The following is a 25,511-nucleotide window of genomic DNA, read 5'->3' as shown; positions in this document are numbered from 1 at the left end:
GTGATCAGATCGATTGGGAGAGAGGAAGGAAAAAAATAAAAAGCAGGCAAATGAAAGAGATAAAATGATGTTCAAAGACAGAACATAAGTGAAAGAGTAATTCTAGATTAGAAAGGAAACACTGAACCCCCCCAGCCAGGGAAGGCAAGGAGGGAGAGGAGGGGTGCACACTGCATTCCAGCAGCAGGGCAGGATGGCAGGCAGCTGGAGGGAGGACAGTGGGAAGGCAGGCAGGTGGTGGACTCTGGGGAGCTGCACAAAACTCTGCAGCCAAGTGGCCCCATGCACCTCGAAGCAGCCACCTCAACTGCTGGGGGCACAGGGAAGGCCCCCCCCTTGGCTGGAGCCTGCACAGCAGCATCCTCTGTGTTCCTCCAGTCCCCCACTTCCTGCGGCACATCCCCAGCCTGGGATGGCTCCTGCTGTGCCCGCTGCACTGTGATGGATGGGGAGGTGGCAGCTGGGGCATGGACCGGCGGGCCACGAAGATCATTCCACTGGCAAGCTGTCGGCAGTCACTCCACTCATTCAGCCTTTTCCTCCTGCTGGAAGCCGGTCTTCCCACTTCAAGCCCCACTTCCCACTCTGTAGCAGGAGGGGACACATGGATACGGGGTCCCCACAGACCAAGACTCCTACAGGAGGCCCCCTGCTCTGGAGAGGACTGTACAGCCTCGCCCTACTTCCCCCAACATGAGCACCCGGGCTGATGGGGCATGGTACCTCTGGGGGACCCTGGCAAGTGGAACCGGTTTGGAACCATTCTGGGACGGGGCCAAAGCTGTGGCCAAGGGAGAAGAAAGGGCAGCTGGGCTGGAGGGGCGGCTTGCTGTGGCAGTGGCTGCTCGTCTGCCCTTCAGGTGGAGGAGGGTGATGTTTGGGATGAACCCAAAAGTCTATATACTACCATTCCACCTGCATGTTTCCTGAGACTGGAAACTGACTGGCTCTGCACCACATGTTCCTCTTGGTGACATGCTTAATAAATGACAGCTTACTAGTGTCCTGCAGTATTATTATTGTTAACATCATCGCCATCTGGTCTCCCTTCCACCTGTGAGCCCACGGGTCAGTGCGGCCTGGGCCACACTGGGCCACAAGGTGGCATAGGGACAGGCCTGGACCCCAGAGCCAGGGCAGAAAGGAGAGGCCCACGGAGGTCACACCTGCCCTCTGAGTCCTAAACTGTAGCCCATCCCTGGGTTCTTTACCCTCTGCACTCCCCCAGCTTTTGTCTGCTCTTCCTACCCCAGCTGTTCCATTCAGCGGCCCCCCAGAAAACCTGCCCTCCCTGAACTGAGGCCTTGGAGGCCCCCATTAAGGCGAGCGGTCAAAGGCCGGCCCAGCACGTGCCACATCTTATCGGCCCATCTCAAGATCCTGCTCCTCCTGGCTTGGGCAACAAAAAAGGGGGCGGCCCTGGGTCCACTGGCGCCCCATGGCCCTGCACACAAAAGGGCGGGCGACAAAGACATTTTCCGGGATGGCAGGTGTTGGTGTCAGATTCCACCCGGAGTGCACGGGCAGAAGAAAGGCGATGCTGGGTTTCCCCGGGCAGCACAGACATGCAGGGGCAGGAGTGTGGGCAGGGTCCCTCGGGAGAGAAGGTGGGAGGCAGCAGGAACTCGAGGGGACACTGCAGCACGGCGTTAACCATGGATGGAGGCTGGTTAGGGAATTTACATCCAGCTCCCCAAGAGCAGGGTGGCTGGGCAAATCCAAAACATCAGTCTTACCTTGCTCCAACATTGCAATGAGGACTTCTCATATTTTAATCTGAAAGGAAAGAGCATAAAATCAAATGACTACAAGCCCAGCACACCCACAGCTGAACCTGATAATGAACACAGTGCTAACAATACATTTATCCCTGGGCTGCCTGGGTGTTGTCAGGGCTTTGCAGATCACTACGAACCGAAAATTCACTTAAAATTCTACTTGGAAAAAAAATACTAATAAAATTCTACTTGGCAGGAGAGAATTCTAGCCGCCATCACATTTATACACGTGAAATGAGAGGGACGGCAGCGTTCCTAGGATGTGCTGTGCAGATGCTGTTGGGAGCTCTATAGGCACGGGCGGCTCTGACTACCACACCCTCTTCCTGTTCTCCCATATTTGCTGATTTGGTCTATTTGGAATTCAATGGATGACCTGAAAAAAATACTGGACAGGCTCTAAGCGTGCAAGTTTATGTGCCTCTTCGTTTTGTAGATTTCTGAGTTGTACACAGCATGTTAATTCAGTACTAGTGTCACCTGTGATGTGACAGTCCCCAGGGAAGGAGCACGTAGCACGCTGTGTAGACGGCGGCCCAGAAGCAAACCCTGTCGTGGTGAAATCGGACTGCAGGCTCACCCTCGCTCACAGAGCAGAAGGACCTCAGCAGTCATGCTGACCTCGGGAGAGGCTCTGAGTTGTCCGTACTTTGTGACAGGTTTTCTCGACCCCTCGCCCCTCCAGGGACAGCCTATCTCCTAGGTGGGTTCCCCTTGGCAAATTCCCAGCCTCATTCTGCATTAGGCGTAGCTCCTCATGCCAACCCCTGCCGCACTCCTGGACTCAGTGTCACTAGACCATCACATCCGGACAAAGGACATTCATCAATGACACGGACCGTTGTCTGCACGGCCACAGTTGTCAGCCTGGACTGTCTGCTGACCCTCTGACATGTTCTTTAGTTGGGCTCTTCGGAAGAAATGTGCACTTCTACAATCTACTGAAAATTCACCCCTCTGCAGAATTATTTGGTATTAGGAATTCAGGATAAGTAACTGCGGATAATCAGTCTTCCTTGATTTTCAACCACTGTTACCTGCTCCATGTCCGTACGTCAATACTGCTCTACACCACAGGAAGTGCTTGTGACTGTGTTGACTGTTGGTAACAGACTAGAATGTTTTTCATGGATCCCGGATAATACGATGGTCTAGATTTCTTGTTTTCTCCCAATGCCCTGGGCTGTGGCGTCCCATTTCCTCTTATAGAAGATGGCAGACGTACAACGTCTCTCTGGGGGTCTGTCTTCCTTGAGTTGGGGAGGCCTGGATTTTCAGGGCACCATACTACCTACCCTCTCCAGTGTGAGCAAAGGGCCTCTTCATGAAGGGGCTCCTTGGCCTCCTCCCTGCAGCCCCTTCAGCCCTGGTTATGCTGGACGTACCAAGAAAGCAGATGGCGCAGCTAACAATGGAGGACTTGTTTGTAATTGCTGATGAGGACTGGTTTGCTCTTCTCCCTAGTGCATCCCCAGATGCAGCCTGGTGTGGTGTGGTGGACCAAATAGAACGTCTCAGTAACTGCCAGTCCATGGGTGAGTTAAGGAGATGCAAAGACAGAGACAGTTGGGGGCTTCCTTAATTATTCCGTGGGGCACAAATGTCACTTGCCCTTGACACACAGGCAGTGCTACCAAAGGGTGGGGGCCCACACTTGGAACAGAGGAGTAGGCTGTCAGCTTCCTGATACATCCCTGGGGGTGAGGTACCAACTAGCCTGGGCAGTGCTGGAAGGCACCATGGTGCTTGGAGATGGGGGCAGGGGGAGAGAACAGGAGGCACATGATGCTTAGTGGTGTGGGGGAGAGACACAGCATAATTATTTCATCTTTTCATCAACTGGGCACCTGAGATGTGCCAGGTTCTGTTCCAGGCTCTTGGTTACAGATGTGAATAAAGCAGATGAAGCGCCTGCCTGTGGGGCGCTTTGGTAGAGGAGTTACAACATGCATTCTGATATCAGAGTGATATCACCCCTTGGGAGACAAAAATATTTTTTATACATAGAAAGCCCAGATATAGGTATGGTAAATAAACAGATACACAGTATTTCTGGAGTGTTTCGGGAGATGACAAATTAGGAAAGTGAAATGTCTTAGGGACTTCCAGGGTGGGTGATAGTGAAAAAGAGGTCAAGCCACATTGGGTTGTAGGGTTTAATGTGTGCATTAAATTCAAAATTTTTCTTTCTTTCCATTAAACTCAAAGTTTTTCTTCCATGTTAGTGGTGCTGGGACGCGGGAATAAGCCCCGCTCACGTCTAAGAGCAGCAGAGTGGGACCCCTCTGGTGAGAATCCTCCAGTATCAGGCCGACACCAAGGGGCCGAGCCACAGCCACTCAGTGGCTCAGACACAGAGCCGAAGCCCGGAGGATCCAGAAGTCATGTTTAGAAAACGACATCCTACTTCTTGGGTCTCGTGCAGCTTCTTGAATGCTCCGGATGTCAGCAAGAATTTACCAAAACCCTGGAAACAACAGTCTTGATGGGATATCTACTGTGTTCCACACAGGTCTGCCTAGTGGAGGCTGTTCAAGAACTAGTAGGTCTTTTTGTGGCATGTGTGCTCTGGCAGGACTCACTGGGAGAGCAGAAGAGCAAGGGTTTGAATGGAGCTTCTTATCTCTGAGGAAAGGCTGCCACCTGGGATAACACTGGGCAGGGTCAGACAGGAAAAGTGGCTGCTTCTCCCTGGGTCCTTGTTACTGAACAGTCAGTGTGGAAAATGATTAACTGGTCCAAGATAATTAGGGAAGGGAATGATTTTGAGAGCTGGCATGGCTGAGAGAGAGAAACAGTGGACTGCAGTTCCAGCTTTAGGCGAGCACTAAGTATCCTCCCAGCAGGAAGGCGGACAGAGCGGGAGATCAGAACGCTGTCTGAGCTATTCAGCCCCCTTGGAATGACTCTGAGGAAGGGAACAGGTGCAGCCGGGGATGGGGTAAGCCTACATGCTCAACTCAACACTGGCAACTCAAGACCAGTGGGAATTAGCCAGCTTAATTAACATTTCCAAATGGCCCAAGGATGGCTTCCAGTATTTCCAACTCAGCAGCAGTGGCTGTGTCCTGGCCCTGGCCCTGGCTCTGGGCTTCCTCTTTCTGGTCGTTGGTTTGCCCATCAGCTTTGGTTCTGAATCAGAAAGCTGGGACAGCTGGACCGAAAGGCAGTCAGGCAGAGAGAGTGCATGTACTGTGGGCCTGCACGTGCATATGCACCTGTGTGGGGGGCTAAGCAAGCAGGTGGAAGGCTCATGAAGTTTTCTGGCATTCTTCTCTTTCCCTTCCGCAACTATAATGTATTTATATGGCTCTATGGTGAAACTGAATCAAGTTATACATTTAAGATTAATATCTTGGTTTCAATTTTTCTGGTCAGGCCCTCATGGAGACAGAGGTCTGTAGACCATCCTTCTATCTCACTCACAGAACTCAAACACTAGGATCTCAGTTACCCCTTAGCCATGACAGGGCTGTTCGTGGTACTGGACTGAATTCACATCTCAAAAAACAGCAAAAACAGTACAGACATGTTTATAGCAGCAATATTTCTAATAGCCAAGAGTAAGAATAGCCTGAATGTTCATCAACTGATGAACAGACAACCAGAATACGGTTGTGTCTCCCCTTACACTGGAAGATCTGGAGATATCAGCTACGACATGGATGAACCTGAGGACATGCAGAGCAAAAGAAGCCAGTCACCAAAGACCACATACTGTGTGATCTCACTTATATGAAATGTCCAGAATAGGTAGATCCACATAGATGGAGAGTAGACTAATGGTTGCCAGGGGCTGGAAGTGGGGGGAGTGGGGAGTGGGGAGTGGGAATTGACTGCTTGTGTGTTTATGGGTTTGTTTTTGTTTCTTTGTTTTAGGATGAATTAAAAAGTTCTCAAATGAGACTGATGATGGTTGTACATCTGCCTAGCAAATGCCTGTGAATATGAAAAACGTCAAATTATATACCTTAAATGGATGAACTATATGATATGAGAATTATATCTCATTAATGCTGTTTGGAAAAAATGGCAAAAAAGGATAGAAGGTGGACTGGGCAGCACTGCTGTTACTTCCTTTCCAAAAGGGACATGACAGAAGTGGCTACAAGTTCTGGGGAAAATCAAATCCCCTGTGGGCACCCAGGGAGCAGAGGGACAGGGGCACTTAGGAAGTTAGCAGATGCCAGCAGCAACTCTCCCCATGTCACACCACAAACTTCCAGCCATCCTCAGAGTGAAGAAAATGGGGCTGCCTTTTGGGCCACACACTACTCTTTCCTTTGAGGTTCTCTTGGGTTTAACCTAACTCGAGTTCATTTGTCCTATAAGCACCCAGGAGTGGCTTTGGGTGGCCAGGTGAGATTACAGTGTACTTCTCCACAGGACACACTAGGATTTTGTGTGCCACTCAGGACTACATTCTCTAATCAACTGCTCAAGAAAAGGTGGCAGTTATGTCTGTGGTGGCTTGTGAGGAGACAGTGAGCTCAAGATATATGTCTGAGGAAGCATCAGAGAAGCAATAGAACTGTCTGGTTGTTTCACTGTCCTGTTGTCTGAAGACATGAAGGAAGCAGTTTTATTCCATAATTAAGATGTTTTCTATGAGTGAATTCTTTCTGTGGTGCTTCACTTGCCTTCCAAGGTAGGCAACACTTTGGTTAACTTTCAGTTACATTTCTCGGTGATCTGTGTCTAAGTGGATGCGCATTTGCTACTGTACAAACTATAGAGGTCATAAGTCCCATAGAGTAGTCCTTTCCACCTTTGGGGAGGAGCATTTTGCCTTTGCCACAAAAGAAGGGCTCCCCCTGCCACAAGCAGGCACCGAGAACCAGGGGGCCTCTCCGGATGGGCAGTGAGTCTCATCTGGCTAAGCACCTGAGCCCTGGTCTCAACTGATAATGAGAAAACCAACCCTCCTCAGTTCCCAAACTGCCAAAGAGATGAATCTTGCTTTGTGGAAGGCTGGCTGTGGGGAGGGTGCAGGAACATGATTTCTACACATAGGTAAAAGCTTTACTACTCATGGATTGCTCTAGAGACTTTTCCTCCGGGCAAAACAATGCCAAGGAACCTTACTCTTGTATCCTAGCTCTTGTGATCATGAGTCCTTTCATGCCTCTTCAAACAGTGTTCTGTGTACTAGGGATGGTCATCTACCATGATTCTTCATGCTAGCCCACGGGTGCCTGCCTGTGCGACCCTGGTGGGAGTCTGGCGGGGGGAGTCTGGGGGGTGGGGAGGACATGTGGCTGCAGGTCAGATTTCTGCCCCACCTGCTTTCACTTCCTTTCTCCCACCATGCAAACCTTCCCTTACAAGGACGGGGTGTCCCCACGCTCGCCTAACTGGTACAGTCCCAATTAGGGGCTGCATTCTGTGGCACTGGAGGCCCCTCTAGTCCCTGGACATGGGGAACGTTCAGGTGGAACTTCTCTTGGGTCATCACAACGCTCATTCATTAGTCAACATGTATTCCCTGCCTGCTGTGTAGCAGGGGATGGGAAGAGATGGAGAACAAAATATTATCTAGTCTCTCTCCTGCCTTTCCCCTAGAATATCCTCCCCACGAGACACAGTGATCTTTTTAACTAAGAGTCTCATCATGTGACCCCACTGACGAACACCCTCCAGGAGCTGCCCAGCTCGCTAGAGGAACAGCCACGGTCTTTCCCCAGGCCTGTGAGGCTGTTCTGATTTCCCTCGTCCTCCTCACTCCCTCTACCTTAACCATGCTGTGCCTCCCACTGTTCCTCAAATGTGCCAGAAAAGCACCAGCCTCAGGGCTTTTGCACCGGTTGTTCCCTCTGCCTGAAGTGCTTTCCCCCCAGATTCTAAATAGCTCACTCCTTTAACCTCCTTCAAGCCTCTCTTCAAATGTCACCTTCTCAGTGAGGCCTTCCTCATCCCCCATTTTAATTTTCAAAGATTTTACTTATTTGAGAGTGAGCACAAGCACGCATGTGCCTGAGTGCAGGGAGGGGCAGAGGCAGAGGCAGAGGGAGAAGCAGACTCCCCGCTGAGTTGGGAGCCTGATGCAGGGCTCCATCCAGGACCCTGGGATCATGGCCTGAGCTGAAGGCAGATGCTTAATTGACTGAGCCACTCAGGTGCTCCCCCAACACCCATTTTATTTTATTTTTTAAGATTTTATTTATTTATTCATGAGAGACACAGAGAGAGGCAGAGACACAGGCAGAGGGAGAAGCAGGCTCCATGCAGGGAGCCCGATGTGGGACTCAATCCTGGGACTCCAGAATCACACCCTGAGCTGAAGGCAGGCGCTAAACTGCTGAGCCACCCAGGCATCCCCCCAACACCCATTTTAAAGGGCACCTCACTATAGTGTTGCTTCTCAGTAACACTCCTGGTCCTCCTTCCCTGCGTCTTTTTCTTTTTGGCATCCCCCAGCTCCTGACAGGAGTCCAGCATCTTTCTCATCCATCTCAAAGATAAGTCTCAAGGAGGGTAGGGCTGCTGTTTTGCCCATTTCTGCACCTTCCCTATTAGTGCACAGTAAATGTTTATGAAATGAAAGCCCAACCCTTGTGGGGCTCATGTGATGATCCAAGGACAGAAGCCACAGTTTCCATCTTCTTCGGCTGTACCAAAGGTGTGTGTATCCTTGCAGGACTTGAGATGGACTGAGTTTTAATATCTAAATATGGATTCTAGCAAGTCACCAGCTTTGGGTAATTGCAGTAAAGAGCAGAGTCAGCCTAGTGGCCTACAGAGTTCCCTTTATGGCTTTTTCCTTTCTTCTCTGTGGTTATCCATTTCCTCTGGGGCTCTTGCCCTCACGTTGCTGGGCTGGCCAACATCCCTGGTCAGAAGAGCCTGGACTCAGAAAGCTGCATGCCCAGATATTACACAGGGCTCTGCTGTTAACTGGAGTCAGGCTGTTTCTCTAGCTGCTTCTTGGATCCCTGGGGACAGAGCTAGAGCGCAGGGTTTCCCTAACTACCACACATGGACTCTGGGACGCGAACCAGCTGCAGGGTCTGCCCGGACATATCTCGGCAGTAACGGCAAGAGAAACTGCACTCTGTGGTTTTGCATGATATCAGGGTAGGGGAACAGGACCCTGCCATGTGAGTCCTGGAAGACCAGCAGCGGAAATCTCAAGACTGGATGACCCTGCTTGAGAGAAGAGACAGGCTGGGTGACTGTGTAGGCCGAGGGACCCTGCCACAGGTAACGGCTGAGCACTGGAGTGGGGGGGAGGGGAGAGGGGAGAGGCTGGGGGGCCTGACGTGGGGACACAGGCAGGTGTATGTGTCCTCTTTGCATCTGAGATTTTATTGTCTTGTGTTCCTGAAGTGGTCAAATAATAGTTTTGCCTTTTCTTTCTCTCTTTGCACTCTTTACAGAGATGCTGTGAGGTTTCTTAAGTGCTGAGAAATTAATTTTGGCCACATCAATGCTGTAAATATATTTTATTTTATTTTATATTTTATTATTTTATTTTATTTTTTTATTTTAAAATTTTATTTTATTTTATATTTCATTTCATTTCATTTTATTTATTTTATTTTATTTTATTTTATTTTACCAATGTTGCCTGGCATGTTTCCCATGTTTTAGGGATTTTTTTTCCCCACACTGGCCTTTTGAAGGCCTTTGAAGGTTAATTGAAGAAAAGCAACCCGCTTTTCTGTTTATTATGCTATGTAGAGGTTTACTTCCTGGTTACCATCATACATCCTTCTGGAAAAGGACAGTATAAAATATTCTGTCTTTTTTCCACCAGCAGACTTAAATGCTAATAAGAGAGCTTCCATTTGGCCTGTGCTTTGGTTTGGTTGTTGCTAATTAGAAATTCAAGCAAAACCATGGAGTTTTCCAGGAACCCACACTCCTGGCTGTGGTTTGCACCTGTTCTACCTGCTAGAATCAGGAGAACATGAGGGTCATAGCTATGGTTCACAAGAAACATAACATAGGGGGTCGGAAGCTCTGGAAGTTCCGGGTTCTTCTGAAAAAAAAAAATCCTCAAGGTTATTTGAAATAAGCTTTAATTAAGAATCATTTCCAAAAATTGTTTCAGAAAAATTCTTGGTACCTGCCGGCTATCTCTTGGCAACTGTAAAAGTGTCATGGGAACTGTAATTAGCAGTTAGGCATGGAGGAAGATGCCACTTGCATTTAAAACCCTGTCAGGACTGAGAAATCAGAAGTAAACTGAAGGTGGCATTTCACAGAAAAGGCAGCATCTTCAAGTTCTTCCAAAGGAACAATTTAAATGTGATGTCAATACTTTAGGAGGAACAATCTTGGGTCCCTTCTTTTTCTGGGAATCTGTGAGCGCCCCTAACCTGTGCACCAGCTCCAGGAGCAGGAGGGTCCCCACACAGGCTCCGAAAGGAGTCATTTCTTCCTCTGTGCTCTTCCTACGTGGACTGTCCCTCATTTCATGCTTCTTGTCCATGGCCTTCCAGTTCTCAGACATCTTAATTCTTAGCCAATGTGGCAAAGTTAAAAACTGACTGGCAGGAGACTTAGAGTGTATCTAATACATATTAGGTAAGTTTCCGTTCTCTTCCAGGCTCACAAGGTGGATAGCACAGCTCAGGGAAATCTCAATCCAACTGACCCAAACCATTGGCTCACTGCATCTTTCTTTCTTCCTTTGAACTGTGTCTTTTTAATATAGGGTAATGGTTTGGAGATAACTAATGTGGGCTTACAAATAAGTAGCCATGTTTTAGTGGTTCATGAATACCTGCTCTTCCCCAACAAGACTGCAAGCTCCAGAAGGGCAGGGGGAGATATTGAAAATGAAGCTTCCAGAGCCTTTGTGTTGCCTTAAGGTGCTTATTAGCACAGTCTTAGGGGTGAGGGAAGGTGGGGCCAATTCAGAGATGGCAATGTGGGACAGGTAGTACCATCATTTCCTATTGGAACAAATGCTGTCTCATATTTCTTCCTCCTCCCAGAGTGGACACAGAGAATAAAAGAATTTTAAGAGGAAAAAAGAGATGAATAAGTGTGAAGAAAAATCTGGTACTAAACAGGGCAATGAAGAATTCTCTTTAAAACCCACAATACGGGAATCCCTGGGTGGCTCAGCGGTTTCGCGCCTGCCTTCAGTCCAGGCATGATCCTGGAGTCCCGGGATCGAGTCCCACATCGGGCTCCCTGCATGGAGCCTGCTTCTGTCTCTGTGTCTATCATGAATAAATAAACAAAATCTTTAAAAAAATAAAATAAAATAAAATAAAACCCACAATACCAGGGCACCTGGGTGGCTCAGTAGTAGCCATGATCCCCTTCTAGGAGACAGGCCAATTGGCAGGCAAGTGGTATATTCCAGGACAAGAAAGGAAGAATAGGCAGGTACACGTTCTAAGACGAAGACAGGCTGGAAGAGGTAGAGGGTTACAGAGGACGGAGTGTAGAAAAATATGGGCAGACACAGTGAGTGAGTGTGACAGCCCAGCAAACACTGGCTGAGGGGTCCCTATGTGCCAGGCACTGTGCTCATCTCTTTACACATACTAACTTGCCAAATCCTTACAAATATCTTTTAAGGAAAGTTCTTATAAGACCTATTTTACAGAATCAGGCTGAGCCACAGAGTGAAAGGTAACTTGGCTGAGGCCACATGCTGGAACACAGAAGACACTGGCTATCTGGCTGCAGAACCCAACCTTCTCAGGGGAACCCATCCTCCCTGCAAGGAGCCCCCAAAGCAGCTGGGGAGGCTAGTGCCAGGTGGAAGGTTCTGGCCAGCATTGAGCAAAAAGGATAGGAAGACAGTGGGATTTGAGATATGTGAGGAAGAAGAGCAAAAGAAGGCAAGCCTGGTCTATATTAAATACTGAGGGAGGAAGATTTGCAAATGCTGGCAATGGTGTATGAAGGGTCAAAAGTTCGCTATGGCTCCTGCCATCTGCCTTTATTCCAGGGTTTGGCAGTAGTGTGTGGGTGCATGGACTCTGGGCTTGGGTCCTGGCTGTGTTCCTAGCACCCCCAGAATATCAGAAGCTCCTCTAGGTCTTGGGGTGGCTTGCCTGAACCCTTGGGGACTGACCTAGCCAGGGTACGTGGAAGCCTCTGATGCACGTTTGTTCATTACATGAAATCAGAGTAATTCTGGGCTTTAGTTCCCTCATCTGTTCCATTTGGTTGGTTAGAAGGGGGAATGAGAGAACTCCTGGAAGGGTTTTGTAGCCACAACTATGAGGCTGCCCCAGAGACTGGCACAGTGACACGAGTGTGCTGGTATAAATGGTCACTTGACTAACCAATAACCACAGCATCATATACTAATAGTTCAGTAATCTGAGTTTCTGCGATTTATATTTTCAGCACTATCACTTTCCCAAACTTCATTCTTCTCTTAAGAAGACTTTTTGGGGCAGCCCGGGTGGCTCAGTGGTTTAACGCCACCTTCAGCCCAGGGTGTGATCCTGGACACCCGGGATCGAGTCCCACGTCGGGCTCCCTGCATGGAGCCTGCTTCTCCCTCTGGCTGTGTCTCTACCTTGTTTGAAAAACACTGATATAGTATTGCTTCTCTCCTCTCAAAGAGGTGACATTGGGTGTTGTACATTGAAAAACTCTTATAAGTGGCTGGTTAGGAACTCTGTGACCAGTGTAACTAACCACCAATTTTGGTGACAGCTTACCAAGTAGGGGATGGTGGTAATTATCTGAGTCTTAGATGATGTCACTACCACCTGACTCCACTTTGGGAAGAAAAGAGAACGTGGAACAAGGGGTGAAGGCCCCACTGCCAACTTGCCCATGGCCTTTGGTTGTCCCTTTATGGCTCTTCAGCCAACTCAAAATGAATGTGAAAGGGATCAGCTTGATATCTCCTGAAGTTTCCTCTAACATCTTACAATGTTCTTTGCTGGTTTCAGCAAATTTATGGGGACGGTGAATATATAAGAAGGGCTATCAATCAAAACCTTATGAAGAGCACTTTAATGTGGAGGGAGGAAGGGAAGGAGGAAGGAATGGAGGGACTGAGAGAGACAAAGAAAGAGACTAAATGAATCTGTAACATGACCACTCTCAGTGAATGGGGAAAATATGTCATCTTTTGGGGGACCGTAGTCTGTCTGTCTGGTGCAGTTTCTAGGGATTACCTGATTGCCGACCACCAGCAAACTGGCCACCCTGGGATCTGCGTGCAGAAGGGCAAGCCTACCACATCCCGGCACATGTAAGCAGTGTGCGTGGTTTGGGGTCCGGCAAGTGGAAGTTGGGTGTAGCTTTACTCCTCTAGCCAAAGGTTGCTGAGTTACACAAGCAGTCTGTGTGGCATCTACTTGCCAGATTCACTTTGGGATCAATACACCTACAGTCTAAGAGGGTCACAAGAATGACCCAGTGACACCAGGCAAGTCTTCTGATAGTTTCTATGAACTTAATTCGATTTTGTTGTAGGAGAAAATAACAAAAGTCTTTTACTATCGGGTAGGTGAGCATAATAATCCTTTCCAAGAGGACACCCGTGCACATTGTGCACGTGACTGATGAAAGCTTACAGTTTTGTGCAAGAGTCGTGGTGGCAGCAGCAACCTCAGACCAACTCAGACTAATATGGGTTAAGCTCCAAATATGACCTACATTAAAAGTGGCAGAATCTGGTGGAGCCTAGTGAGGAATTTCCTCCCACTTTTTAAAAATCCTGAACTTTACAATCTAGCCTATTATGAAAGAGGAAGTATTTCTGACCATATCTTGGAGAAATCAAATGTTTGTATAGGACTCACAAATAAAGATTTGTGCTCCCTCTGCTGGCTCCCTACAGCAATATTAAAGTAGAAAGGAACCCAAAAGAGTGTTGGCATGTTCAGCAAACACAGTTGATTTGCATATACTGATAACTCATTTAATTTGATTTGGGATATTCTTTGAAAAAAATCAATCTTTATGAGGTCCTGACTAAGGCACTTGGAAATTCTTTAAATTAGATATTAAATTGGACATACCTGTAGTCCTCTACTACCAAATTGCTAGCTGTGACTGTAATAGTGATTTGGGGATTCATTTATCAGCAGACACAAGTGGATTCCTCCAAGGTTTTAGGGTCCAGACACAACCTTTAAAGCAGTTCTGGGGATAAAAAAAAATCTCAGGTCCAAGCTAAAGTTTCTCTTTTTCTCCTCTTGTTTATAAGATCAGCTTCCCAAAAATAAAGATTTATACTATTTATATCCTTTCTGATAATGTCAAAGATTAGACTTGATTTTCCAAATCATTAGCATGCAGAAGAATGACCTCATGGTGAACAGATGCACTTGGCTGTGAGCTGCAGCGATTACATCAGTCCCGCCCAGCAGTCGAGGGTGCCCACTCTAGTTAACCCTTTGAAGTCCTCTCTGCTGGCCTCCCTTCCTTGGAAACATGCAGGAAAACGCAAACTGAGTCCCTCACCCCAACATGTGTACGTGTATGTGTGTGTTAAATGCATTTATATACATGCATAAACATATATATGTATATATGTGTATATATATGTTAACACACATATGTTACACACACGTGTGTGTGTAACTACAGCTAATACTTTCACACTGGCTACCTTTCAGAAGTTGCTGGCCAAAAGGGAAGGGATGAAAAGGAACACCAATTACAGTGCTAAGAAAGAGGCAGGCAGTTCAAACAGCTATTATACACTGGGTATTACTAATACAAGCAGTGGATAGAATAGGTATGAGGTAGGTGGCATTTTAAAATAACATTTTCTGATTGGGAAAATATATAGAGATATATATTTAAATCTCTTTTAAAAAGCTGAGTACCCATCTATGAGCCTACGCACTGCAGATGCTCCATCTGCATCAGTGGCTGACAGTGAAACATGAAGAGAAACACATGTACTTGGCCAATGTGCCCCTCTATGGATTCCTTGGGTGACATCAACAGCACTGGGACAGGGGGAGTCTGAGGAGAAGCATCTTTGGGCATAAGCCCCTCTCACTGAACAAATTTCTTTTTTACGTGTAGGATTCCAAGGCTTATATTATAGGCCTTCCCTCTAGCAATGAGGGTGGCTTGCAGCTACAAATACAGTGTGCAAGGAATACAGGGTTCAGGTTATTCTCCCTCTGCATTAACGACAAAGCCCCTTGCAGAGAGGATACAAAGAAAACTGGGGAGCCCCTAATTCCTCAGATTGTGCATATGCATGGGAGCAGGAGCCCAAGGACCCGCTTTGATGGCACTGCTGGCAGAGAGGGTCTGATTGGGTCCTGAGTGCACTGTGGGGGCTTAAGCTGCTCAGGGTCAATTTTTCCAGTTGGCTTGCTGCTCGGAAGAGCAGAGTCCACCTCTGTTTCTTAGTTTCAGTATGCTGGCTCATCTGGGTCTGACTGTCCTTGTCCCAAGAAAATTGAAAACACTGAATAAATGAAAACTGTTTTCATCTGTAAATGTGGTGACAAGCTGGGACAGAGATTCCTCACAAGCAAAACTGGCCTGCGAAGGAGGGGAGATGTGCTTCTGAAACGTGTCTATGTATGGTCTGGAGATGCCCCGCCCCCACTGCACTGCCCCCAAATTTCAGGTCACATCTAGTTCCTTCCTAATCTCAGTTGTGGGCATACAGGCAAAGTGGTGATAGAGAACATGGTGCCCAGACTTAAAATCACACTCATGGATTGGCGTGATATGTGTACCAAAAATTTTATCACTCAACACCAAATGTCCTAAGCCCTGAACATTATGAAATGTCATACGGATGCTAATAACGAGGAAGAACCAGCATTTGTCTTGATAGCTCATCTTTGGTTTCACGTTCCCTTTGTATGGGTTCCAGCGCCCACTCATGAGCTGTCAGTGACTGCTAAGTTACTTTGGCAAATGTGGTGCTCTTACAGAAGCCTGTTAGCAACTGCCTCCAAATAGCAGGTCCTGGAAAACCGTAATCACTTCTGGAGACTCCCTTAAGAAGTTACCTACACACTACCTCATTTGAATTGATTTAAGTAAATCTTTGGAAAAGATCAAATTAATTTATATAGATGCTAAAGTATGCATAGAAAACAAAGTTCATCAATATTTGTTTCAGGAACATCTTAATCTGGAGCCTTAGGAGCATAACAGCTAAGGAATGTCAATATCTAGTTATTAGTTTCTTCTAATTTTAAGAAATCGAAAGCTTTCTCAAGAGTTAAAGAAAACCCCACAAAACCCTGCATAGAAAAATTAAGTCCCAGTACCTCATGAAGATGAGAAAGAACTGAATGAGATCTTTAAAAAATTAGCTTTGCTACAGATCCTTCATATTCTTTCACCTACACACTAGAAATGATTTTAAACCTCTAGCCAGAGTGGTGTGAAATCTTCATTTCCCTTGCAACCGATTTTTTTTTTTTTTTTTTGGTTTTAGATAGAATGTTGGCAGAGTGTATAAAAGAATTCAATTCACAGCTGTTCTTTTTTTTAATGTAAGAAACATTAATCAAAGCTTTAAGTTATAAGCTTTCTCATGTTGTTTAGTATTCCAGTTCAACAAAGATCAATAGAGGCCATCCCTGTGTTTCTTGACGCCTCACCAGGAAGCAGAGGCGTGATTATGTAAATCACATGGGCTCCCGGCACCTCAGCCAGCTCGCTTATCTCTCAGGCCTTCTGCCTGCTGCTCCTGGCTCCCTGTGCAAGTGCGAGCCTCTCTCTCTTATCTCCCAACAAAGCTCGGAGAGGCAAGGATTGAAGCCAGTGGTGTTAAACAATGATGCATGGTTGATTTTATTTGTAAGTGATTTATTTCACTGAATTTAATTTTTTTTACTTTGGGTGTAAGATATTTGTTAACCAGTCAGAATTGGAGAAGTAAGGCGGTGTTCAGAGACAACTGACACAGGTTAGAAATCTATTAAGCAAGCTAACAGTTGTGTCTACACTGGTGGAAGAAGAAGGAAGCCCCTCATTGAGAATTTCAACATGCATTGACTAAATATCCCATTTACTTTCTGAAAGGCAATTAATCTGTAATTACATGAAGAAATTCACAAGTAATTCTATTCTTTGGGGAAAAAAACCCCACAGTAATCATATAATCAGTTTAAGTGGTAGTAACCATTTTTTTAAAAAAATCAGAAATATAAAAAGACTAAAACCAAAAAACAGGGACATTCATGGAAATTTTTGAAATTTTCCATTGGCGTAATAAATGAAAATGACTGAAAGCCAGTTGCTAAACAGGTTCCATGCCAGGTGCTGCTCTGGTCGGCAGCTTGTGCGTGTGACACAGACCACTCCAGAGAGAAAGCGTGCATGCCATTCTGCTGTAATGACGGACCAGGGGACACTGTCCTTCCATTTCTCCTGCATTAATCCCTGACCCGAGTATCTCGGCAGCATAATCCCCATTTAGCATTAGTAGCAACGGCTTCGACTGTGAGGAACACTTTTTTGATAAGTAAGCACTGATTCGGGCATCGCTTTTAAACAACATATTCCCAGCTCAGCAAGAAACCCACACTCCTGAATGAACCAGAGCACATTACTGAGAAAAAGTTCATTAACCTTGCTAGATTCGGGGGTTAACAGGATAGCTGAAGAAAAGCACTGAGTGAACAGCTCGGATACAAAACAAATTAAAATGAATGTCATCATTTCTTTTGATATTCATTAGTTGATTCAGAGGGAGAATGCTCTTCTTAAATTTGCAAGCATTTATCTGTGAAAAACAGGTGTACATCTGCTGCTCGAGTGCGTCCTAAGCGCGGGAGGGCAGACTAATGCAGACACTCACCCATTCCGCTGAGGGAGGGGCTGGGCGAGGGAGAAAAGACTTGGGCGGCGAAATCCTCAAACGTCATGATTTCTCGGTGGTTCTGAATTATTGCTTCAAGGTACAGAGCCCGCTCTTCATAGCTGCGGTCACCAGTCAAGGAAGCAAGTGCACATGTGGAATGACATGCATAACAATGACACAGTTCACTTTGGTTTGAATACACTTCTATAACTTTTATGAGTGGGGAGAAAAGTACCCTACAAAGTCTGTTAACATCCTGCCAGGAAATTAAATATGAATCATAATTAACAGGAAGATTCTGATATTGAGACCTAAGATTCTCTTAGACTTCAGTTACATCCAACACCAGTATTCCTGAAAGATTATGTACATCAATAGTTACAGAGTCCCAGCAAAAGATTGTTAAGGTTGATCCAAACAAAAACAGAGGCAATGACTGTGGACACATCTCTTTCCACTGACAGCTGTGGGACAGTGCTGGATCTTCCCTTCCCAGGTTAGTGGATAGAATGTTCTTTTCTCTCTCCTATAGAATTAACTGACACTTGAAGCAAGAATTGCTGGTACACTTAAAAAAAAAAAAAAAAAAAAAAGACGCATGTCCCTGGGAAGAGGGAAGGCAGAAAGGTATGCTGTGAAGGGGTACTAGAGTCTCAAGCCAGGATAGGCTAGAGCATGAGAAAACAGGAGCTAATAAGTGAGAGACTCTAGCGGAGAGTGCACAGTGCAATTTAAAAAAGAAAAGACTATTGCCTTTTAATTAAAACTGCAGTCTGGAACACACGCATTCAAATGTGTAATCAAAAACCAGTCACCAATAAAACTTACAAGCGTAACACGCTGAAGCAACTTTCCAGCTGTCTTAATAGGACCCCTGTGTGTGGCAGCCTTTCACAGGGCAGAAAGCAAATCTTCCCCTTTTGTGTATGGCTTCTGTTTCCTCAGAAGGTGAATCATGCACTTCCAATAACAGGATAACGTCAGAACAATTCGACAGCGGATGGAAGCACTGCATGTATGACTTTATGAATTAACACTTGGGGAAGTCTGCATGATGTCTCATTTTCCCCTTCCTAGTTATCAATGCAAAAGTTAAAAGACGTGTTTTAGTCATTTTGAAAATCATGCTAATTCCCCAGGAACACAGGGAACGTGGATCATCATCAATCAGTTCATTATTTGCTGCTCTGGAAGAGCAAAAGTAATTTGAGCATTTCTCACTATATTTTAAAACTATCTTTCCAAAATGGCCAACCTCATAAATAAAAGTTGGTGAAAATGATGCTTTTCTAATTAGCTTTCAGGAGTATGCATGTGATCGAAATATTTTTCTATTTTCCTTTATCAAAGTATGCATGAATTTCCCAGGGAAGGTCCTTCCTCTTCCTCCTCCTTTCATTATACTCAGATTTTTTATACCACGAGACCAGAGGCATCCTGAGGCTGTGCTGTCCAATGCAGCAGCCATGAGCCGCATGTGGCTATCTAAATTTAAATTTAAATTAATTACAATGAAAAAACAGAAATTTCATTCCTCTGTCCCACTAGCTTATTTCAAGCACCCAGCAGCCACATGAGGCTGGGGTTACTGTGCTGGATTGCACGGATGTAGAACATGCCCTTTGTCTTGGAAAGGGATACTGGGCAGCTCTATTCCAGAATTTCTCTTTAGGCTTGCTCTCTGCAATTTAAAAAAAAAACAAAATGAGTTTGAAGATGTCAAAAGTGGCCCTCTGATGGATTCATAATGTGTTGTATAGATGGTCACCACAGCCTAAGGCCTGGGCAGTGGGAGCTTGAACCAGCTTCTCGAGTGCAGGCTGAACTCCCAGTGACTCACCCTGATGAAGGAACAGGCTGCCAAACTTCCACAGTGAGAGGCGTCCTCTCTGGCCCAATTCTAGAGGGATCCACTAATGCCATTCACGTCTCATTATGAACACGCTTATTCTGCACAGCACTTGGCTGTCGCGCGGCTCGGCCTTCCATGCGCGGCCCCAGCAAACCACGGGTCCAGGGAACAGCAGGACGTTAGGCCTGAGTGGCCGTCTGGCGAACAGGCACTCTGACACTAAGCTGGCACGTGCTGGCCCAGCAGGGGCCGAGCGAGGCGTGACAAATTACTCAAAGAGCTGAGCTAAACTTATGGCTGACAACCACCTGAGCCTTAGGACAGCCGTGGCCCGCTGTCAACGCACAATTCATGGCTACCCCTTTCAGACCGCAGTCTGCTTGAGGGCCTGGGTTAGAGCAGGCGCAGCCCTCTAAAGACCTGTCATGCTCTGTCTAGAATGGTCCTGCTGTTTCCTGAAAGGCCCCACTGCGTCCAACACATCCACATACAGTGCTTGGGACAATGGTGAACAAAATAGAAGTGCGGATGCATTTTGCTAAATATGCTCTGGAAGCCACATATCTGGAAGAGTGGCTGCTATGTTAATCAAGCTCACAGGCAGCCCTACAAAGAGATGCTATGCATAATAGCACGTAAGTTGACCTCAGACAGCAGCCTGTCATCCTCATCCCAGATAGCCAATTCGTAAGCTTGTCCTTGTCAAGTTCAAGAAATCTGGGCTCCTAAGAGCAAGTCCAGCCCTAGAGTTACAGGGTAGTGATAATCAAGTTTTGAGATTCTCTGGCTCAATGAATATTTATGGTCTGGCTCCTAAAAGAAGCCACTATGGGAGACAGCACAAAAAGATGCTTCCAGAACTGGATATTAGAGGAGAAAGTGTTTACCTCATGGAAGATGCCCAATTTCACATTCACGTCCCCCCCCTCCCCACTATCACACGTGGCACATATTCCCCAACCCCCAGACTGGTCCTATACTGTCACCGGAGCGTTAACAGCGCTAAACTGGGTGTTGTCATTTAGACAAACATCCATTAGGGACTGTGGGGAGACCAGGAGATCACCAAAGCATTTTCACTAGAGGCCCACGCCAGGGCATGTAAACACCATGACATAAAGAAAACAAACACCACCCCAATCCTGGCAGCGTTGAGAACAGCCAAGGAGCTCAGGGTGCCAAAAATCATTTCTTTTAGTAGCTTTAAAAAACGTAGCTCTGGGATTTAACAGAATTTATTAGAATTATTAGCAAGGGTAATTAGGAGCAGTATCACCTGACATTTTCTTATGTAACATCTCCAGGGCTTCAGTGTTGGTTACTTTCTATTAAAAAGAAGCATTTATTAACTTAGACACCATAAGGTCCTTCTCATGTGTAAGGCATATTAAGATATGAACTGAATGCTGTAATGATGCCAGGCAGTGGATGGTCAGCACCTCTGGCTGAAAGCAGGTACCTAAAGAGGGTCCTGTTCACAAATCCAATACTTGTTTTAACACTGGCCATTGCCTTATTGTTCTCTTAAAAATTCCACTCACAAATATAAAACTTAAATTCTGTTCTGAAGTACTATCTCATTCAAAACCACACACAGGAGTGCCTGGTGGCTCAGCTGGTTAAGTATCCGCCTTCTGCTCAGGTCATGATCCTGGGATCCTGGGATCGCGTCCTGCATCGGGCTCTTTGCTTTGCGGGGAACCTGCTTCCCTCTCTCCCTCTGCCTGCCACTCCCTGGGCTTGTGCTCTCTCTCTGTCAAATAAATAAATAAAATCTTAAAAACATACACACAAAGTAATTTTTAAAGAGAAAAATTACCTCTTGACTACTCAATTCAGAGAACATCCATCTTGGATTTTAGATATTTTGAGCTTCTTCAATGGCTCACTGTGTCTATGTTTTCATGGAAGAAGTTTATGAATTACCAACGTTCCTCTACTTGAATAAAGAGGCTGCATGTCTTCGCTGCTTACAGGTTATCAAAAACTTCCAAGATAACTTTCTGAGACCCTCAAGACACATTCAGCTGGGTCATAAAAGCCCAAGAATCCAAACCCAATTCCCCAACTTTATTCTGATGATTATTTGTTTTTACGTTTAGAAGTGACAGCAGCAGCCTGACAGGAAGGAGCTTGCCTTAGGAGGCAGACAGGCCTATGTGTGAATTCCAGTCCTCTCCCCCACTGGCTCAGGGACCCAGGGCAAGCTGCTCTAATGCCCCCAGTCTCGGTTGCCTCATGTGTAGAGCAGAGATGCTGACATCTGCTTTGGGGGCTGCCCAGAGGATCAGATGGAATCACATCATGAAGCCTTGACCCAGGTTCCAGCTCACAAGAGAATTGATGAGGATTGTCTGCTCCTCTTCCTCCCTTGACGTGGGCTTCTGGGTTTGTCTTCCAGAAAGTAGGATAAAGTAGGGGGAACCTTTGTGTCAGGCTTTAGGACAAGCAAGAACCCTTTCTGCTAGATCCCTGTGAGCTGGGGGAGTGCCATGGCCCCATATTACTGATCAGGAAGTGGAAGCAGAAAGGGTTCAAGTGATTTTCCAGAGTCATAGTTACTTGATGGTGCAACTGGGAGTAGAACCCAAGTCTTCCAACCTTTACTGCTTTCCGTTAATGTATCTTGATCCTAGAGTACATGGGATTAAGTTCAGGGTTTTGTGCAAGGTTGGGAGCTAAACTAGTGGTGAGGATAAATCAACCCCCTTAAATATATGTGGGTATGAAACTCAACCTGAGTCCATAGGTTTAAGCTGACACCCATAGACCATTCTGACTTTATAAATTGAGAAAAATAACAATTACTTCATTTTAATTTTTTACTTATTGAGGCTACGTGTTTGTTGACTGCTGTCTAGGGCTTTCAATTTCTTCTCTTGGAATAACTCCTTCTGTTTTTTTGTTTTTAAAGAAAAAAGGGAATTGTCTGAAAGAGTCTCTATTGCAAGTTGTATCTTTTTACAACCCTTGAAACCCTCCTTGCTGGGACCTTCTCTAAACTTCCGAGGAATGGATATCAGACCCAGCCTGACAAAGTAGCCTTGGATGAGGTTGCCTCCCGAGGTCTGTGTGTATATTCTGCAGTGGTTTCCATACCTATCCCTGGTCTTCTTTCTTAACTCATGCAGCCCCTTATCGCTGACACAAGCCTGTCCAGAGCTGACCACTCTTGTGACTCTGAAGACTACTTTACACGGTGGTGGTCTACAAAGGGAGGGCAGCCAAGATTCGGCACTGCCTGGGAGGCTTTGGCCAACCCCAGGCCCCTCTGATAAGCTGTGGCACTTGCAAATTTTGCCACCATTACTTGGTCCACGACAGGGGAGAAAAGAGAACCTCTGGTTATAGTACCACGTAGGACTGTCTCATCCTAAACATCCTTGTATTAGCTTCCTGTGGCTGTTGAAAGCCACCACAAGCTGGGGGGATTAAAACAATAGAAGTTTATTCTCTCACAGTTCTGGGAGGCCAGAAGTTCAAAATCAAGGTGTCAGCAGGGCCTTACTCCCTGCAGAGGCTCTAGGTGACTGCATCACTCTTATCCCCATCTCTTTGGCTCATTGCCTCCTCCTCTTCTCTGTGGGTCTCTTACCAGGACACTTCCCATTGGATTTAGGGCCCATCTGAATAGTTCAGAATGATCTCATCTCAAGACACTTATTGAAATAAGTTAACATTCACAGGTTCTGGGATTAGACATTATCTTTTCAGGAACCAGCACATAGCCCACTATACTTCTTGAGTATGAGTCAGGGTCATCCTTACATTACTTGCTACCTAGCTTATATGTGCTTTACACAATATTTATTGAATGGATAAAGGATTGCCTAGGATTTGTGCCCACTATTATGGGCTGTGACACTGCTAGGTATATCCCAAGCAAAAGCAGTTTATAAGGAAAAAGTAGAGAGTTTTCAATTTGAAGTAAAATTCTGCATAGATAAAAGAAAAGTGATATAGAACTTCTAGAAGTATGGGGCAAAATCTTTAATCTTGGGATATGAAATACTTTATTAAACACAAAACAAAAAACATGAACCATAAGGGGGTTGACTGTTACATCTGGGCATATCCAAATTAAGAACTACTGTCTACTAGAATATCATAAAGAAAGTGAAACTACAAGGCATCAGGTGAGAGAAGTCTTCTGCAACACATAAATGACAAAGGGCAAGTGCACAGAATATATAAAGAACTCCTAAAAATCAATAAAGGAACCAAATAATCTATTAGAAAAATTGGCAAAAAACATTCCAGAACATAAACTATGAATGGCTGTTAAGGTGTTTAGAGACAAAATGAGATACCATTTCATACATACCAGACTGGCAAAACAAAAAAAATATAATAATGCCAAATGTCAGAGAGGATGTGGGGCAGAGGAACTTGCAGAGCCTACAGGTAGGAGATAATTGGCCTAACTTCTTGGGAAGGCAATTTAACATTGTCCAGGAAAAGGCAGCAATTCCACATGTAAGAGTGGTTATAGTATTCTTAGACAGCAGGAACGTCAAAAGAGACTTCTACTGATAGATGTCATCACATAGTAGAACACTACACATTAGTGATAAACTGTAGATATGTGTTATTAGTATGGATGAGACTTAAAACAATGTTAATGAAAAAAGGAATTCACTGAAGATCATGTACAGCACAATTCTAACTACATACATTTTTAAAAAATAAGCAAAGTGAAACATATTGCTTTAGAATACACACATCTGCAATGAAACTATAACCCAGATTATCTTTGGGATGGAGGAGGTGGTAGTGTGGAAAAGTCACAAATATATTGGTCGGTACACATGGGGGGCCAGTATGGAGGCATGTTCTATTGTTCTTTAGAACTTATGTAAATCTGGGCAGCCCGGGTGGTTCAAAGGTTTAGCACTGCTTTCGGCTCAGAGCATGGTCCTGGAGACCCCAGATTGAGTCCCGTGTCGGGCTTCCTGCATGCAGCCTGCTTCTCCCTCTGCCTGTGTCTCTGCCTCTCTCTCTGTGTGTCTCTCATGAATAAATAAATTAAAAATCTTAAAAAAAAAAAAAGAACTTATGTAAATGTTAGATGTTTTCTAGTATGTATAAAATATTTCATAATGAAAATAAGCCATCTGGTGAGAATCAAATATAGTACTAATCAAAGGGATCTTTCCTCACCTAATCAATGACAGAATAAGCTTCTTTAAGCCAAAGGCAGATATGAAAGGTGAAAGTTGGTTAGAGATAACAATGACAGACAGGTCTGTCTGATTCAGACACAGAAAAGGCAGAAAGGAGGTAGTGCTATTTTTAAGGCCTTAGTTCCAGAAACAGACCAAAAAATGAGAGCTCAAAATTTTCAGAAAGTTGTGGAAAACTTTGGATACAAATGCCATTCATGAGAAAGAGCATATTGCTCCAAAAAAAATTGGTTTTTCTAAAAAGATACTCTTGCTGGAATTTTCGTACATTAAGAATGACAAAATGGGCTGAACTAAAGAATAATCAACATGATATATATATATATATATATGGGCCTGTGTGCACGGTTTCTGTACCGCATCTTACTCTACTCAATACACTTGACCTCAAGTGAATGCCATTTTCAGAAAGCAAGTCTGTTTTCACTCAAACATTCATCCATTCAGAAAATATGTGCTGAGTGCCTACCAGTGCTTGGCAATGGGCACACAACTGGGAAATGAGACAGATTCTGCCCCTATTCTTGTCAGGCCCACATTTTAGCAGGGACAAGAGCACAGAATAAGGGGAATTGTTCTTACATCAGTGCCAGGTAAGAAAGCAGGAACCAATAGGGCAGTAAGTCTCTGAAGAGGTGGCCAGAAAGGGGTTAACCAAGAGAGGGTGGGGGCAGGCAGTGGTAAGAGCATTTCAGGTGCAGGGAGGCATTAGCTGGAAGGAGCCCTGAGGAGGTTCAGGAAGTGAGACTGGAACATCAGGGTAGGAAGAGGGGGCAGGAGGTGTGGTTAAAAGACTGGCTGGAGCTGGGTCACAGAATTGTTTGAGGCAAGGAGGCAATATGGCTTCACTTAGGCTTCCAGAGCACTCTGAGAAGATCTGCCATCACTAAGGAGAGTCTAGAGTGCCCTCAAGTTTGAAGAGATCAGTGTTGACTTGGTCTACATGATCAATCTATGGGCTATACAAATGTCTC

At 45.6% G+C, this 25,511-nt stretch overlaps 1 protein-coding gene across 7 annotated transcripts in view; it reads right to left on the bottom strand.

Annotated features, from left to right (window-relative positions):
* RALGAPA2 (Ral GTPase activating protein catalytic subunit alpha 2) overlaps positions 1-25,511 on the bottom strand; it is a 327,065-nt gene that overhangs the window by 4,676 nt on the left and 296,878 nt on the right. For 5 of the 7 annotated variants that reach the window (XR_005377488.1, XR_005377487.1, XR_005377490.1 and 2 more), the window contains 3 exons: positions 17,500-17,621; positions 13,730-13,853; positions 1,737-1,776 (listed from right to left, as the gene is read on the bottom strand). Coding sequence is in view for 1 of the 7 variants with exons in the window: in XM_038571432.1 (XP_038427360.1) it covers positions 1,772-1,776; positions 17,500-17,621 (127 nt within the window). In the remaining 6 variants the exon portion in view is untranslated. The remainder of the gene's footprint in view (positions 1-1,736; positions 1,777-13,729; positions 13,854-17,499; positions 17,622-25,511) is intronic. The other 2 variants (XM_038571432.1, XR_005377489.1) reach the window with 2 other exon arrangements.

This window comes from Canis lupus, chromosome 24, assembly GCF_011100685.1.
Source record: "Canis lupus familiaris isolate Mischka breed German Shepherd chromosome 24, alternate assembly UU_Cfam_GSD_1.0, whole genome shotgun sequence".
Taxonomy (NCBI): domain Eukaryota; kingdom Metazoa; phylum Chordata; class Mammalia; order Carnivora; family Canidae; genus Canis; species Canis lupus.
Note: the sequence above shows the minus strand (reverse complement) of the source record. Positions and strands in the feature narration are given on the sequence as shown.